This window comes from Natrix helvetica (assembly GCF_964273705.1).
Source record: "Natrix helvetica genome assembly, chromosome: 11".
NCBI lineage: Eukaryota > Metazoa > Chordata > Lepidosauria > Squamata > Natricidae > Natrix > Natrix helvetica.
Window position 1 is genome coordinate 5,931,693 of NC_138562.1, and position 16,964 is coordinate 5,948,656.

The 16,964-nt window shown below is 41.4% G+C and overlaps 1 protein-coding gene across 2 annotated transcripts in view; it reads right to left on the reverse strand.

The window, feature by feature from the left end:
- Positions 1-16,964, reverse strand: part of LOC309397717 (UDP-N-acetylglucosamine transferase subunit ALG13-like) — a 59,595-nt gene that overhangs the window by 19,342 nt on the left and 23,289 nt on the right. For both annotated transcript variants that reach the window (XM_081963980.1, XM_081963979.1), the window contains exons 11-18: positions 15,582-15,679; positions 13,428-13,534; positions 10,639-10,870; positions 8,046-8,159; positions 5,322-5,478; positions 4,364-4,499; positions 1,429-1,488; positions 1,259-1,314 (exon numbers count right to left, since the gene is read on the reverse strand). In XM_081963980.1, coding sequence (XP_081820106.1) covers positions 1,259-1,314; positions 1,429-1,488; positions 4,364-4,499; positions 5,322-5,478; positions 8,046-8,159; positions 10,639-10,870; positions 13,428-13,534; positions 15,582-15,679 — 960 coding nt within the window. The remainder of the gene's footprint in view (positions 1-1,258; positions 1,315-1,428; positions 1,489-4,363; positions 4,500-5,321; positions 5,479-8,045; positions 8,160-10,638; positions 10,871-13,427; positions 13,535-15,581; positions 15,680-16,964) is intronic.

A 16,964-nucleotide genomic window follows, 5' to 3' on the forward strand; every position in this document is an offset into this window, starting at 1 on the left:
GAATATAATGGCTGAAAATGTGCCCAGATAATAGATTCACTTCATCTCCCAAAGATCCTAATTCAATATATCTTATTTTTTTATTCCTGTGACCACAAATACCGAAAGAATCTGAAAAGAAGGCAACGTAATCTTCTTAATGAAGATCATATAAAAGTAAAAAGAGTCTTTTAATTACCATTTAAACTGCCCTTAGCTTATAGAAACCAGCACCCCACAGAAGCCCCTTAGCAACTCTGCTTTGTACTTTTGTCACAGCAGAGCTGATAGCAATTATCAGATAAATGCTTCTAAGTTGTATATAAATTATTAGGTAACAGTAACGATTTCCCTTGCACATATATGCTAGTCGTTCCCGACTCTAGAGGGCAGTGTTCATCTCTGTTTCAAAGCCAAAGAGCCAGCGCTGTCCAAAGACTTCTCCGTGGTCATGTGGCCGGCATGACTAAATGCTGAAGGCACACGGAATGCTGTTACCTTCCCACCAAAGGTGGTTCCTATTTTTCTACTTGCATTTTATACATCCTTTTGAACTGCTAAGTTGGCAGAAGCTGGGACAAGTCATGGGAGCTCACTCTGTTACGTGGCGCTAGTGATTCGAACTGCCGAACTGCCGACCTTTCTGATCGACAAGCTCAGCGTCTTAGCCGTTGAGTCCCTATATAAATTATTACAGACATATAAATTATTAGATAAATGCTCGCAAGTGCGGCCTCTATTAAGGGGAGACTTCAGGGTGGTAAAATCACCCCACTGAAAGTTTAGAGACCAGATCTTTAGATTCTGATCTATTCCATTCCTTAATAGAGATTATTTAGCAGCCCAAAATTACTCTGCATTTTTTCCTCATTTGTTTTGATGGAAGGAATTTGCTTTCAACATTTCTTCCAAAAGAGAATACAATACGTATAATGAACACATTATATGAACTCAATTATCCTTTGAAATTTGGAAATTTCTACATTTGGAATAGACTTCTTCAATCGTAAATGTTTATCCTTCTACTAGCGTTAGGAACACATAAATCAGTTGTAAATAGCTCTTGCCGCCTCTCTCCCTCCAATACAGCCCTCAATAGAGCCTTCCCCAGACTCCAGGACTGGCCCATGTTCCTCCCCAACCTCCTTGCTATCCGACTCTGCTGCCAGCTCTGAAGGCCACTGGCAGACCACAACTAACAGTCTCTGGCCATGCTAATTTTAATGTTCTTAATTAAAGTTTACCAAATTTCTCAATTCAATTCTTAACTAAAGCTTACCAAATTTGCAGTAGATTCAGCTGCATTAAATACTGTGGTTGTTTCGCACTCTGGATCTGGAAAGCAGGGAGAAATATGAAGTTGAAAGCAGCAGCTATCAGGTGTAACTATTTGACTACAAAAACAATAAAGTTATGAAGCAGACATTTAGGGAAATACTCTAGTCTCACCTGGAGGAGTATACAGATAATCTTCATGATATTCTCCTTGAAAATCAGAGGGTAAGTGCACTATTAGAGAAACATATCAGAAGTAAATTTCATGTAAAATAAACAATTCCAAGAGAAAGGATGAAAATCTAGCCTTACATTTTAGAGTCATGTAATTATCCAAAAACTTTCAATGGATTTCTTCCAATGCTTTATGCTTCCAATTCCACAATCCCCAAATTGCAAAACTGCTAAGCAATTCTGATTGGAGAATTCAGGACATCAAGAATTCTTAAGATCTGGCTGTGTGAAACTGGCTTAAACGATGGCATATGGTAACCATATTTGTCATATTATTCTTTTGTTTTGTTAATCTATGCAAAACATTAGCTAGATGCAAAGTCAGCAAAGTCCAGGTGGCTAGAATGGTATCTGGTTAGCCTATATAAAATAACTAGATGTAGCCAAAAGTCTTAGGATAACATACTTTGCTTGAAGGAAGAAACCTGTTCTCCAATACAAGTAGTCCTCTTGACTTATGATCACAATTGAGCTTAAATTTCTATTGCTAAGCAAGATAGTTGCTAAACAAGTTTTGCCCCATTTTATGATTTTTCTTGCCACAATTGTTAAGTGAAGGACTATGTAAGTCGAGGACTGTGTGTATAGTCAACAAAACTCTGTCAAGGACCTTGGAGTACTCATCTCTAATGACCTAAGTGCCAGAGCTCACTGCAACAGCATTGCCAAAAAGGCACTAAGAGTTGTTAACCTAATCTTGCGTAGCTTCTTCTCTGATAACACTGTACAACTAACCAGAGCATACAAAACATTTACTAGACCAATTCTTGAATACAGCTCATCTGTCTGGAACCCCACTGCATGTCAGACATTAACACCATTGAGTGAGTCCAGAGATATTTCACGAGAAGAGCCCTCCACTCCTCTGCTCGCAACAAAATCCCTTATGCCACCAGGCTTGAAATTTTGGGCTTAAGACAATTTAGAATTATGCCGTCTTCCGTCTGACCTAAGCATAGTACACAAAATTATCTGCTACAATGTCCTACCTGTTAATGACTACTTCAGCTTCAACCGCAGCAATACACGAGCACACAATAGATACAAACTTAAGGTAAACCACTCCAAACTCGATTGCACAAAATACAACTTCAGCAACCGAGTGGTCAATGCCTGGAATGCTCTACCTGACTCTGTGGTTTCTTCCCCAAACCCCCAAAACGTTAACTTTAGACTGTCTACTGTTGACCTCACCCCATTCCTAAGAGGTCTGTAAGGGGCGCGCATAAGCGCACCAAAGTGCCTACCATCTCTGTCCTAATGTCCCCATTTATTCGTATCATTTTCATGTATTCATAATCATGTTTATACTTATATCTGTTATCTTATACATGCTTGACAAATAAATAAAAATCATTGCACTTAATTGCTGATCTTTTTAAAAAGTCAACTACTTAAATTGTCAATCAACATATAAAACAATTCAAAATAAGAATTGCTTAGAAAAACATTCAATGCTTATAACTATAAAGTACTTCAAATGTTTGGCATAGTAACAATCTTGGAAAGGTACAGATGCATCTGAACTTATTAACATTCATGCTATGCTAGGTCTAGATTCTAATTGAGAAATGCATTTTTGAAATAATGAAAAAAACCACTGGTGCCTGCAATTGTGTATACTGTAATTTTCAGATCACATCTATTCTGAAAAATAACAGCATGTTCCATTTCAAGCCAGGAGACTTCTGTGAAGAATTTTTTTTAATGACTTTTTAAAAACTCCTAACCAATATCCCAAACTTTATAAAGGAAATGAATGAAGCAGTAACCCTGTCAGAAGGCATATTTTTGCTTTAGCAGTTAAAGGTAAAGGTTCCCCTTGCACATATGTGCTAGTCGTTCCTGACTCTAGGGGGTGGTGCTCATCTCCGTTTCAAAGCTGAAGAGCAAGCACTGTCCGAAGACGTCTCCGTGGTCATCTGGCCAGCATGACTAAATGCCAAAGGCGCACAGAACACTGTTACCTTCCCATCAAAGGTGGTCCCTATTTTTCTACTTGCATTTTTTTACGTGCTTTCGAACTGCTAGGTTGACAGAAGCTGGGAAAAGTAATGGGAGCTCAATCCATTATGCGGCGCTAGGGATTTGAACTGCCAAACTGCCGACCTTTCTGATTGACAAACTCAGCATCTGAGCCACTGAGCCACCGCGTCCTTCACGAATGATTCACAAAAGTTCTCTCGAAATTTGTAAGTTTGAACAAGAGGATCCTCGGCTTACAACTGGTTGCTTAGCAACTATTCAAAGTTACACCCTACCTGTAAAAGAGGACTTACACTCTGGATCTGAAGATCGGACAGTTGCTCCCCATGTGATATGATTGTACTTTGGGAGCTTGACAAGACGGATGTTTGGAATACCCCATTATTGTGTGAGTATGTTTTATAACAGTTTTGCCAAAAGCTGGTAACTTCATCCAGTTTTCTGCAAAACTATGCCCATAGTGAACCATTAATTTGCTTAACAATCACAGTGTTTGCTTAACAACCATGGCATTGGTTTAAAAACTGCCACAAAAAAATCTTGCAAAATTGGAAGTACTTGTCATTTATGACCATAACGGGACAGCTCCGTTGTAGTCATAATTTGAAGACTACATGTCTGCGCACATCTTATGAAGCAGAACAAGTTGGACACTGGTGGTACAGTAACTGCAGGCTATTTTTGATGTCTGCCGGCTGCCAGGAGTTCGATCCTAACCAGCTCAAGTTTGACAGCCTTTCCACCCTTCCAAGATCAGTAAAAAAAAGGACCCAGATTGTTGGAGCAAGAGGCTGACTCTGTAAACCACTTAGAAAGGGCTGTCAAGCACTGTGAAGATGTATATAAGTCTTAAACACTAATGCTATTGCTGTTCTGTGTTTATCCTTACCAGTATCAGTTGGTTCCTCTACTACTACTTCTGAATTATTCAGCCCTGGTTTGTTTGGCGGGATGGAGTCTGAAGTCCTTCTTGTCACCCAGAATCCTGTAGGAGCTGGAACTATTGGAGCTGGGTTACCCCGAGTCTGAGAAACAAGTGAGATTATTTATTAACATTCATGCCTTCACTTTATTGCAAATATGCAGCAGTGTTTCAGCATTTCCTTCTAACCCTGATGGGTATAGAAGGCGTGCGCCAGACTTCAATAGATATGAGATGTTCTGAAATACACGACATGATTCTAAAATGTTTAGGAAACAGCCTTTCCGACTTTGGCTGAGAAAAAAAAATGTTTATTAATAATTAGAGCTTTCAGAATTGATTTTTAAAAATCAGTGCATAGAGAAGGGCAGAAAGGGCCAAAGGAAGCATTAAAAATATTCGCATACAAAAACCTCATTTTCAGGTTTCTTTCAAAAGCAGAAAATCTCTTGTTTTGGCCTTTTTGAAATCCCTAAATTCAATTTTATGGCAGCAGAAGTTGCCCTGGGGGGTCTTATAATTATTATTTTCTCAGAATAAGATTTACCAACACACATTTATACCTTTGAGAGATACTATTCGGTTAGCAATTTTTAAACAATTTCGTTGTGCACCGCTCTACTAATAAATTTTAGTCCCATGAACAAAATTGAGAGCCTGAGGCTTTGCAATTATATTTCATCTGTGTAGATCTTTTCCCATAATGAGGATTTAACCAAACTTGATTATTCTTCCTAACAGCCTGCTAGATTAATTCAAGGCTGTTTAATCCAGCACTCTCTATCCCAGGGCTCTCCAAACTTGGCAACTTTTAAGACTCATGAAGTTTCTCCTTGCAGCTTTGTCCACCCTATCCTGCTGCCTACCTGTAAAAGATTTATTTTGGCATTTTTCAAATTCAAATTAATTCAGCTGAAGGACTTACAGGTAAAGCAGGAAAATTTGCATCATCCCCTTCTTCAATCTCATAGAAAGTCATGGTTTCTTCTACACCTCGAGGTTCCTCTCCATTCTCAGGTGAAAATCCGTACTGGCATTCTTTATTTACACATTGCATCTGTCTGCGGCTACGGCTGTATGAACTTCCAGAATGATCAATAGGTTAAAATGTCACCACCACCATATATTCCAAGTCTAAAACATTTTGAAAGAAAATGTTGCTACAGCTGCAACTACAGGACCAAGGGATACCGTATTTTGGGGGGTATAAGATGCACCTTTTTCCATCCACAAAAGAGGGTGAAAATCTGGGTGTGTCTTATACACTGAATACAGCAATTTTGGCCTCCTGAAACCCCACCCCCTTCGCAAAAATGGACGTGAAGAGGATTTGGGAGGCTTGCAAAGTGATCCTGGGGGCTGGGGAGGGCAAAAATGAGCAAGAAATGGATCTTTTTTGCCAGTTTCCCCTCCAATCCCCCCCCCCCAGCCTCCAGGAGCACTTTACAAGCTTCCCAAAGCATATAATGCCCTTTCCCCCCCAAAAATGGGCATGTTTTTGGAAGGAATGGGCATGTTTTTGGAAAGAATGGGCATGTTTTTGGAAAAAATGGGCATGTTTTTGCTTATTTTTGCCCTTCCCAGCCCTCCAGGAGCATTTTGCAGGCCTCTCAAACTTTCTGCATGCCCCATTCTCCACAAAAACTGAGGCATGCAGAGCCCTGCAGGATGCAAAAACTTTTTTTAATTTACTACCTCTTCAAAATCTTGGTGGGTCTTATACTCCAGTGCCTCTTATAGTTCAAAAAATACTGTATTTGTGCCCAATTGTTACCAGACTGGCACTTTTGGGGCAGTTAAGATTCACGTAACATGGCATTGGCCTGCTGCATCAACAAAGAAACATTTTGGAATGTGAAACAGCAGCAATCCTGGGATGCTCTAAAAAAATGTCTCGGTTGAAAACGGTTTAACATTGCTTCAAGGATACAGAAAGTCGAATCCCTAGAACTGAAAAACTTAGAGGAACTAGGAGAACAGTGTTGTGGCCCGCCAGCTGCCAACGGAGCTAGGTCCATCTGACATTTCCCAGTCCCCGGAGAGGCAGCTGCCTTTGGAGGCTGAGATAAGTGGGGAGGAAGAACCACTGGGCCTTGTTCCAGATGCGCATATGCGCAGAGCTGTTAGGAGAGGAGAACAACTGAGAACAAGGAGTTGATTCAGGAAGCAAGGCACACGTCAACGCTCAATGGCCTCTCCCTGACTGGGGAATAAATAAAAAGAAAGGGGAGTGGTGGTTGTAGAAGACAACAGTTCGGATTTCTGAAGATTTTGCTCATGGTGTTTCATGCCTTAGATACTACTTGTCAGAACTTAATTTGGAGCTTTACAAGGTGGGAACGCATGGCCTGGCAAGGAACTAATAAGGTCTGTTACTGCAGTTAACTCTTTGAATGACTATTGCCTGAGCTTCTCATTGTGTGAATGTCATTAATTCGCAGGAGATATATAAAGGTTTTTTTGGGACAAGGAGCCTGTTTGTTTCTGCTAAGGCTGGCTCAGAACAAACAGTAGAAAAGTATTTTACTGGTAGGAACGTCACAGGTCCCATCCCATGCATATAAAAGTTGCCATGAAATCTAGCTAGGGAAATAATTTTGTCTTACAGCGGTTGGAGAAAGTTAATGGATAAATCCACCTCAGTACAGGTAGTCCTCAACTTACAACTACAATTGACCCCCAGATTTACATTGTTAAGTGAGAAATTTGTTAAGTGAGTAGTGCCCCATTTTTAATGACTTTTCTCGCCACATTTGTTAAGTGGATCACTGCAGTTGTTAAATTAGTCACACAGTTGTGAAGTGGATCTGGTTTCCCCATTGATTTTGCCTGTCAGAAGGTTGCAAAGGGGGAAATCACATGACCCCAGGACAATGCAACTGTCACAAATGTGAGTCAGTTGTCAAGCATCCGAATATACATCACATGACCATGGGGATGCAGCGATGGTCATAAGTATGAAAAATGGTCATAAGTCACTTTTTCAGCACTGTTATAACTTCAAATGGTCACTAAATGAACTGTTGTAAGTCCAGGACTACCTGTATAAAGGTAAAGGTTCCCCTTGCACATATGTGCTAGTCGTTCCTGACTCTAAGGGGCGATGCTCATCTCCGTTTCAAAGCCGAAGAGCCAGCGCTGTCCGAAGACGTCTCCGTGCTCATGTGGCCGGCATGACTAAATGCTGAAGGCACAAGGGACGCTGTTCCCTTCCCACCAAAGGTGGTTCCTATTTTTCTACTTGCATGTTTTACATGCTTTCGAACTGCTAGGTTGACAGAAGCTGGGACAAGTAACGGGAGCTCACTCCGTTACGCGGCGCTAGGGATTCGAACCACCAAACTGCCGACCTTTCTGATCTACAAGTTCAGCGTCTTAGCCACTGAGCCACCACGTCCCTTCTCTCTCCCCCCTCCCTCTCTCTCTATATATACATACATACACACACACACACATCCCTTCTACCTTCTGTATAAGGTAGGTTGAAAAATTTGAGAAATTTCAGAAAATCTGAAGTCTGAAGACAGCTGACCCCAAACGATAGCTGAGGAATAACACTGACTGCCTATTGTATTGGTTTAAAACAACAGGGCTTTAACACTGACCACTTAGGGTATTGGATTAAAACAATAGGGTTACAATTACTTACCGTGATCTATACGAGAAGTTATCATAGCTCTGATAACATCTCTTTCCTGGACTAGGATAAAATGCTATTTCTGGGCCACTGATGTTGTTCCTGTTTATAAATCGGGCAGATCCCCTACATTTCAAAGGACAAAAAAGCAAAGTAACTACGAATTTAGAAGGCTCAAGGTGGACTCTTAACTAGCCCCGTTCAAGTACCTCTACAAACATGTCCGTGAATGAAGAAGCTGCAAAGCTGTCCAAGGCTCAGCTATCGTTTGGCAGGGTTGCAAGTGTGTACAAACTGTGCAGGCCCCTGCCTTTCTCTTCAATCCAGCACGTTACTTTTTAATTGCGTGTCGCAAAGGGGCTTTTTCACAAAGCAACCGGACTTTGCTTTTTCCTTGAATACCTTTTGCTTCTCATCCACGAAGCTGAGGAAGCTTATCGGATGAGAAGCGAAAAGTCTTCAAGGAAATACAAAGTCCATTTGCCTTGTGAAAAAGGACCTGGATGACTGAGAATTGCCAGAGACGGTTTTAATTGCATGCCAACTATGCTAAGTCTCACTTGAGTAAAAGTCAAGAACACCTTCAAGTTCACCTGGACTGCTGATGATTTGATAAGGCAACCATCTGCAGATGTGGGTGGTGTAGAAATTTAATCAATCAATAAATATGGCTTTCTTGGCAGCAATACAGAACGTATTTGCTGGTATCGCAGCCTTTGATATCTTTTCATCTTCCCAGTTTGGTTTGTAGCTCTGGGTTTTCCTAGATGAGCTCAGTTATTATAAGTTTCTGGGTTTATGAGGCCACTGAAGAACATTGGATACTACCCAGGGGTGGGTTTGTTGCTGGTGTTACTGCCGGTTTGCAACCAGATGTGAGCTTTACGCCTGTGCACAATTCAATGTAAATTGTTCACTAAAATCCAAAATGGTGGCAGCCAAGCGGCCGTGAGGGAACCAGTTTGCTGGAGTGGCAGGCTTGGATCACTGCCGGTTCTGGAACCCAGGCCTGAATTCCACTACCGGTTCAGCCGAACTGGCCGAACCAGCAGCAATCCACTACTGATACTACCCCTGTGTAGATCGTATTAGTTGGGCAGGGGCAGTGGTGGGATTCAACTAATTTAACAACCGGTTCTCTGCTCTAATGACCAGCTGGGTAGTCGTGGCTGGTCATGTGATCAGGTGGGCGTGGTCAATCAATGTCACTCACGTCAATGGGCACTTCGCCTTAGCTGTGACAATGTCATAAGGGTTAACGGGAGAGACAGTTTCTGTAAGCAGGGCAATAAAGATTAGGCTAGAAACAACAGCGGAATGTTTCCTTCCTTCCTGCCTTCCTTATAGGATTAGCCCTGAGAAGTGGGAAAAAACAAAACAAAAGGAGATTTCTTCCAACAACCGGTTCTCCGAACTGTTTAGAAAGTTAACAGCCGGTTTTCCCAAATAGGTGCGAACTGGCAGAATCCCACCACTGGGCAGGGGGAGAAAATGAGAACATTTTATTGCCATTGTTACTTTAAATTAAAAGTTCTCCAGGTTTGGGACATAGTATTAATTTACTGAACGGAGGTCACAAATGAACCAAGTGTTGAAATTATGGTTTAGTGGGCTAACAAATTCTCTCTCAAATTTAATCACCCTTCTGTTCACCACTACAGGCAGTTCTCGCTTAACGATGGTAATTGGGACCAGGGTTGGTTGCAAAGTGGGACATCACATGACTAGGGGGAGGCTGTGATGGACAGAACTTTGAGGGAAGGCCATAAAGCAGGGGTGTCCAAACTTGGGAACTTTAAGACTTGTGGACTTCAAATCCCAGAATTCCCCAGCTGGCTGGGGAATTCTGGGAGTTGAAGTCCACAAGTCTTAAAAGTTCCCAAGTTTGGACACCCCTGCCATAAAGCCTTTTCATTCAGCGCCATCAGAAATTGGTTGATGAACTAACAGCCATTAACCAACAGCCATTAGGTAGTCCTCGGCTTACGACCACAATGGAGCCCCAAATTCCTTTTAAGTGAGACGTTGGTTAAGTGAATTTTGCCCCGTTTTACTACTTTTCTTGCCACTGTTGGGAAATGAATCACTGCAGTTGTTAAGTCAGTAACACAATTGTTAAGTGAATCTGTCTTCCCCAATGACTGTGCTTGTCAGAAGGTCGTAAAAGGAGATCCCGTGCCCTTGGGACACAGCAACCGTCATAAATATGAGCCAGTTGCCAAGCATCTGAATTTTGATCACATGACTATGAGGTTGCTGCAAAGGCCATAACTCACGCAAAAAGGTTATAAGTCACATTTTTCAGTGCCCTCCGTAACGTTAAACAGTCACTTGATGAACTTGTTGTAGGTTGAGGACTGCCTGGACTAGCTCTATGTACCCTTTGGTTAAAATATTCCTTTTCTAACATGCAAATGAAGTGTGTGAGAATAAAGGCTGCAGAAACAGGGAACAGAAGTGCTATGTAGCTCTGTGGATATTTGATGACACTATTATGCTCAAATCAGCATGATGCTTCTGGCCAAAATCAGCAGGGACACCATCTCTGAACTGCCTAACAGTGAAATGGGGTGGGGGGAGGGAAGAGATTAACAAGTCTCCTTACCTCGACACTCCATATCCCCGTCCAGTTCTCTGTGAATTCTGGAAATTGTAATGATCATATGGATTTATATGCCCATTTGGGGAACAATGGACCAAAGATGAGCGATCTGATGCCATGCTGTGCTGCAGGCGAGGTGGCAGGACAGGGTGGCCCCTGCTGTAAGCCACCGTCATGTAGACCTCCTTTCCATGCACTTTCTTGAAGAGTTTCTTCCGTGTTTTCATGTCCATGTCTGGAAGGGGAGATAAGAATAGGAAGACCGGCTGAAACTTTGGCTAGGATTAATCTACAGCTGGTCATTTCTTCTTTTTGCAACTGGGGACTCTTTTGTTTGTTTCTTTGAAATAAAACAGTACTAGAGCAGGAAGGGAGAAATTGAGAATAATCTTAGGAAAAATTGTCATGGAATAGTACAAACGCTCCATTTTATCTAAAACTAAAAGGTAAAGATTCCCCTCGCACATATATGCTAGTCGTTCCCGACTCTAGGCGTCAGGGCTAACCTCTGTTTCAAAGCTGAAGAGCCAGCGCTGCCCGAAGACATCTCCGTGGTCATGTGGCCAGCATGACTAAATGCCAAAGGCGCACTGAATACTGTTACCTTCCCACCAAAAGTGGTTCCTATTTTTCTACTTGCATTTTTACGTGCTTTCGAACTGCAAAGTTGGCAGAAGCTGGGACAAGTAACGGGAGCTCACTCCATTACGTGGCGTTAAGGATTCGAACCGCCTAATTGCCGACCTTTCTGATCAACAAGCTCTTAGCCACTGAGCCACCACGTCCCTTTTTATCTAAAACTTGATGTGAGGAAAAGAGAGGAAAGGAAGCTGCAGCATTCAGGCAATTGTATAATAAAAAGTTTGAAAGTTTAAGGACATTTAAAAAAAAAAAACCTCTTCTTTTGGAATCAAGCAACAGCAAGGATTATTTATGTGTCATGTTCCAAAACTCAAAACCTCACTTCTTTTAGCCCATTCAAGATAACTCTTCAGATATAAGAGTAATTTAATAGATCAGCAGGATGGTAATTAGAGAGCAGGTTTCACCTCTCTGGGGATTGAGACAGTGGGAAAAAGCTGATATTTTAAGTGAAGTGTCTACTTATAGAAAATCAACCATTCCCATTTCCTTTATTATCTCTCCAGATAACTACTTTATGAGTACATTTAAAGTTATTAACAGTGATAAATTCTTGAACCAAGATTTGTTGCAGCAACTCCTTAAAAGATTGTGAATTTTAAATGTGTTTGCTTTTTGGGCAGAGAAAACTTTTCAATTATATGCCAGTAAAATATTTTGATCTTGCCACAAGGTTATGCCAGGTCTAAAAACATACTTACAGTTTCCTTACAGTTTGACATGGGAAAATGTCAGGGATTAAATGTATGTCCACCTAGTGAATGTTTGATGAAGGTTGATTTTAATATTCTTCGTTTTCTGAACGCTCACCTAGTTTTATGATTTTGTGTCATTGTAACTTTATTGCAGTATCTATCCACAGATCAGTTTTACTTTACCTGGTTAAATCTGCATTAAGACTGCATTCCACCAAGATATTTCCAAATAGCAGAAAAAAATATTCTTTAAAAATAACTTGTTAAACATCTAGCTAGAATTCACATACGGCTCCATAATCAATAAATGTTCTTTTAAGAGTGATGCTTGAATAATAATAAAAGTTTTCAAAATTGATTCTCTTTAATTAAGGTGGAGGGGGATCTTTCAACCAAACCAAGTGTTTTAAAATGATTAATCCAGGGATCGAATTTGACTTCAGGAATCATTTACCTTATAATTGCTTAAATATGGCAGTGATAGTCCAGCAACTCAGAAAACAAAACAAAAAAAGAACTACCAATAAGTTTGATCAGTGGTGGGATTCAAATAATTTAACAACCAGTTCTCTTTCCTAATGACCAGCTGGGTAGGTGCGGCTCAGTGGTCATGTGACTGGGTGGGCGTGGCCAACTCAATGTCACTCAGGTCGATGGGCGCTTTGCCTTGACTGTTACAATGTAACAAAGGTTAACCGGAGAGGCAGTTTCTGTAAGCAGGGCAATAAAGATTAGGCTAGAAACAACACCAGAATGTTTCCTTCCTTCCTGCCTTCCTTACAGGATTAGCCCTGTAAAGTGGGAAAAAGCAAAAGGAGATTTCTTCCAACAACCGAACTGCTTACAAAGTTAACAACTGGTTCTCCTGAATAGGTGCGAACTGGCTGAATCCCACCACTGAGTTTGATCTACTAGATCTCACAAGTCAATTATTGATGACATCAAAACTGAGAAATAAGGTATTTGTTTAGGATTCACATTTTGGTGATCTCTTACCCAATCTGCTCTTGAGTTCTAACCTGAAAAGATTTTTAAAAGACTTTTACTACACAGATACTGTGCACATATGTAGTAAAAGCACTTATAAAACACTATGTACAAGAGGAAATGGCAGCTAAAACCATATTTCGGAAGAAATTAGCCCAAATCATCCCAAACAAGAGTATGAAATTCCTCGTCACAATGCATTTCAATGAATAGGGCAGTGTTTCTCAACCTTAGCAATTTTAAGATGGACAGATTTAATTAAATTGAAATCCACCCATCTTAAAAGTTGGCAAGATGGTGAAACATTGCCAACGAGAAATAAGCTGGATGATGAAAAATGGGGAAATGGATGACGAATTCATTCCCAGAGACAAGTTTATACTATTATTGGAGAAGTTGCAGATTGCAAGGTTCGTTACTACTCTACCCAGCCATCCCATTACTGTCTTTACTTATGGGTGTACCCACCTGGTATCTTCTGATAACTTCCTCCTTTTCTGTTGGACATCACATTCCATTCAGGAAGTGGAGTGACTTGAGTGACAGGCTTCAAATTTACCAATGGAACAACATGCCTATACATCATCCCAACCAGAATTAGTACAATCATAAAACAAAACTTAAAATCATAATGATATAAGACCTATGGCATCTAAATTTAAAACTTACTGCTCCTTCCATTTCTACTTATCTTTAAGAGTGCTACACAAAGATGATTGAGTTTGCACAATGATGCTAACCACTAATGTAAATTGACTGATATGATGATTAGAATTTTAATTAGTTGTAATTTTAAGTTACCATATTTTTGAAGTATAAGATGCACCTTTTCCCCCCCCAAAAGAGGGTGAAAATCTGGGTGCAACTTATACACTGAATACAGCATTTTTGGCCTCCTAAAACCCCACCCCCTTTGCAAAAATGGCCGTGCATAGCTTTTAGGTGGCTTCCAGAGTGCTCCTGTGGGCCGGGGAAGGCAAAAATGAGTGAAAAATATGCCGTTTTTGGGGTCATTTTTACCCTCCCCTCCCCCAGCCCCCAGGAGTACTTTATAAGCCTCCCAAAGCCTATGCATGCCCTGTTTTTGGCAAAAAAACAGGCCTGTTTTTGCAAAAAACAGGTCATTTTGTGCTCTCCCCCCAGCCCCCAGGGGCAATTTGCAGGCCTCTCAAACTCTCTGCATGCGTTTTTCACAAAAAATGCGGCGTGCAGAGGGTTTGGGAGGCCTGCAGATTGCAAAACCTTTTACTTTTAATTTACCTCTTCAAAATCTTGGTGTATACTCGGAAAAATATGGTTCTTGGGCAAAGTATAAAATCATAAAGCTGGGAAGGACATTGAAGGGCTTCTAGTCCAACCCAGTGGTGGGTTGCAGCCGGTACGTCCCGGTACGGGCATACTGGAGCCAACCCGGAGCACTGGATACTGTTCCGGTACGGTGCTCCGGAGGGCCCACCCGAGCTCCTTACCGGTGTTTAAATGCTTCTGCGCTTCCGCGCACGGCATATACAGCGCCTATGTGACGCTCCGCAGAGCAGCTGCAGCATTGCGGAGTGTCGCGGAGGTGTTAAGACGCATGCGTGTGTCCACGAGGAAGCCGCCAGCCCCGTTCCAACCGTACCAGTTGGAACGGGATTTGAAACCCACCACTGGTCCAACCCCATTGCCCAAGGCGGGAGATCTTATACCATTCCAGACAGATGGCTGTACAGTCTCTTCTTTAAAATCTCCAGTGATGAAGCACCCACAACTTCTGGAGACAAGATGTTCCACTGGTTAATTGTTCTGTCCGGAAATTCCTCCTTAGTTCTAGGATGAATCTTCCTCTGACCCATTGCTGCTTCTCCAGCCCTCAGGTACCATGGAGAATAAATCTCCTATTTCAGTTTTTCAATAATTGGAGGACAGCTATCCTGTCACCTCCAAGCCTTCTCTTCATTAGGCTATATGCTAACTTAAGTAAAATAGTCTGGAGAAATTCCAGAACTGCCTTTATTATATACAAGCTGATAGTAAAAATAAACCCATTTTCATCAAATTGCGAGAGAACTGCCCATTTTTTTCTGATTATAGTTTCTTACAGGTATTATTCTCTTAATAGGTTTCATATTGTGTTCTTTTGTAAAACTATTAATTTGCTGAGTTTCCAGAGAGCTCAAACAAGAATGAAGAATCAGGAAACATATTGAAGATTAATATTTATTATCACAAAAGCTTCATGGATCACAAAACATTTGATCCACCGAAACAAAACAAAAAAATCCCAACCCTAAATAGAAGGGAAAAGTTTGTTTTAAAGGTTCCGTAAGACTATGTCTTACATTTTTAAGTGTCAAGGTTATGCCAGGACAAAAATTAAAGCTTTCATTTTCAACACCCTTTCCCCTGGGAGATGAAATTAAAACCTTTTCCTGTTAGGAACCGTTGAACTGAATGCCCCATATTGTAAAAGAATTAAACCCAGCCTATCTGAAGAAATGATATGGAAAGTGAGATGTCAGATTTTGTATAATATCAGTTATAACACTGTCAACCTGATTTTTGAAGTAGCACAGCTAAAATTCTGATATCAATAGCTCTCCCAATGAATACAATTATGATTAAAAGGAAAGAGATACATACTTCTCTGCCAGCTCTTCAATGAAGACAGTCACCATATTATCTTGTCCCACATCCTGTATATGGGCATTGTAATATTTCCCCCCCGTTTCTAGCCGTACCTGGGAAAAAGAAGATTCGAAGTCAGAGGTGTCCACTCTTGGCAACTTTAAGACTTGTGGACTTCAACTCCCAGAATTCCCCAGCCGGCCGGCTGGGGAATTCTGGGAGTTGAAGTCCACAGGTCTTAAAGTTGCCAAGATTGGACATTCCTGCTCTAAGTGAACCCAAAAGGATACTCAAGAATACTTGAATTTTTGCACAGCCACACTGCCAAAAAGTGAAAATAGCCACTCAACTTCTGAACTGATGTGTTTCATTCATTTCAAAGTTATTCCAGCCTTGCCTTGACTTCGATCCAACACACTTTGCAATCACTGTTTTTAACCAGAAGTTCATTTATATTTTATGCCCTGGATGTTTGCTACAGTAGGTATCAGGTTGTAAGAATCCATATGTTACCAAATGGCAAGCGAAGCAGAAATGTATGTATCAGGAAATACATGGAATTTTTCTCAAAAGCAAGAGGATCTAATTAAAGGTTCTCCTCGCACATATGTGCTAGTCGTTTCCGACTCTAGGGGGTGGTGCTGTCTGTAGGGCCGTTTTTCCCCCTCCGAAGCCTTCAGGAGGCTTCCCTGAAGGCTCCAGAGGGCAAAAAGCGGCCCTACAAACAAACCAGAAGTGACTTCCAGTTTGCTCGTAGGGCCATTTTTTTGCCCTCCGGAGCCTTCAGGGAAGCTCCTGAAGCCTCTGGAGGGCCTCCAGGGTGGGCGGGGAGGCTGTTTTTGCCCCCCCCCCCCAGGCTCCTGGATAGCCTCTGGAGCCTGGGGAGGGCGAAAAAATGTGTCCAAAGCAGGGGGGGTGTCGCCGGGGTCGTGTGCATAGTATTATGGGTGTGGCAGGCCCGCGCACGACCCCCCTTGCACTCCTCCAGCTTTTGGCCCGAGATCCAAAAAAAGGTTAGCCATCATTGTTCTAGGGTCAGAGATATCAAACTCATATTCCAGAATTAAGATTGTGGTATGGAACTTTTGACATAGAAAGTATAGCCTTATTCTCTGCGCCACAGAAAGCTGGCTCAGTCACATCAAAAACAACAGGAATAAAATTGAGCAAATTTATAAATTTTCAAGATTTATACTTGGTTACTCTAGTAAGTCATGATAATGGAAGTAGCAATCTCTTTCCATTTTTCCAACAGGCCCTAAAGGGTTTATCAAGTTAAATGTAATGAAGACGCTCCCCAAAACACATCTCCAAGCGTTGTTGATCATCAAAAGTAGAAAACTGGGGATAAAACAGTGGAGTTGCTGGAATTGTGAAGATTATAATTATCAACAAAGC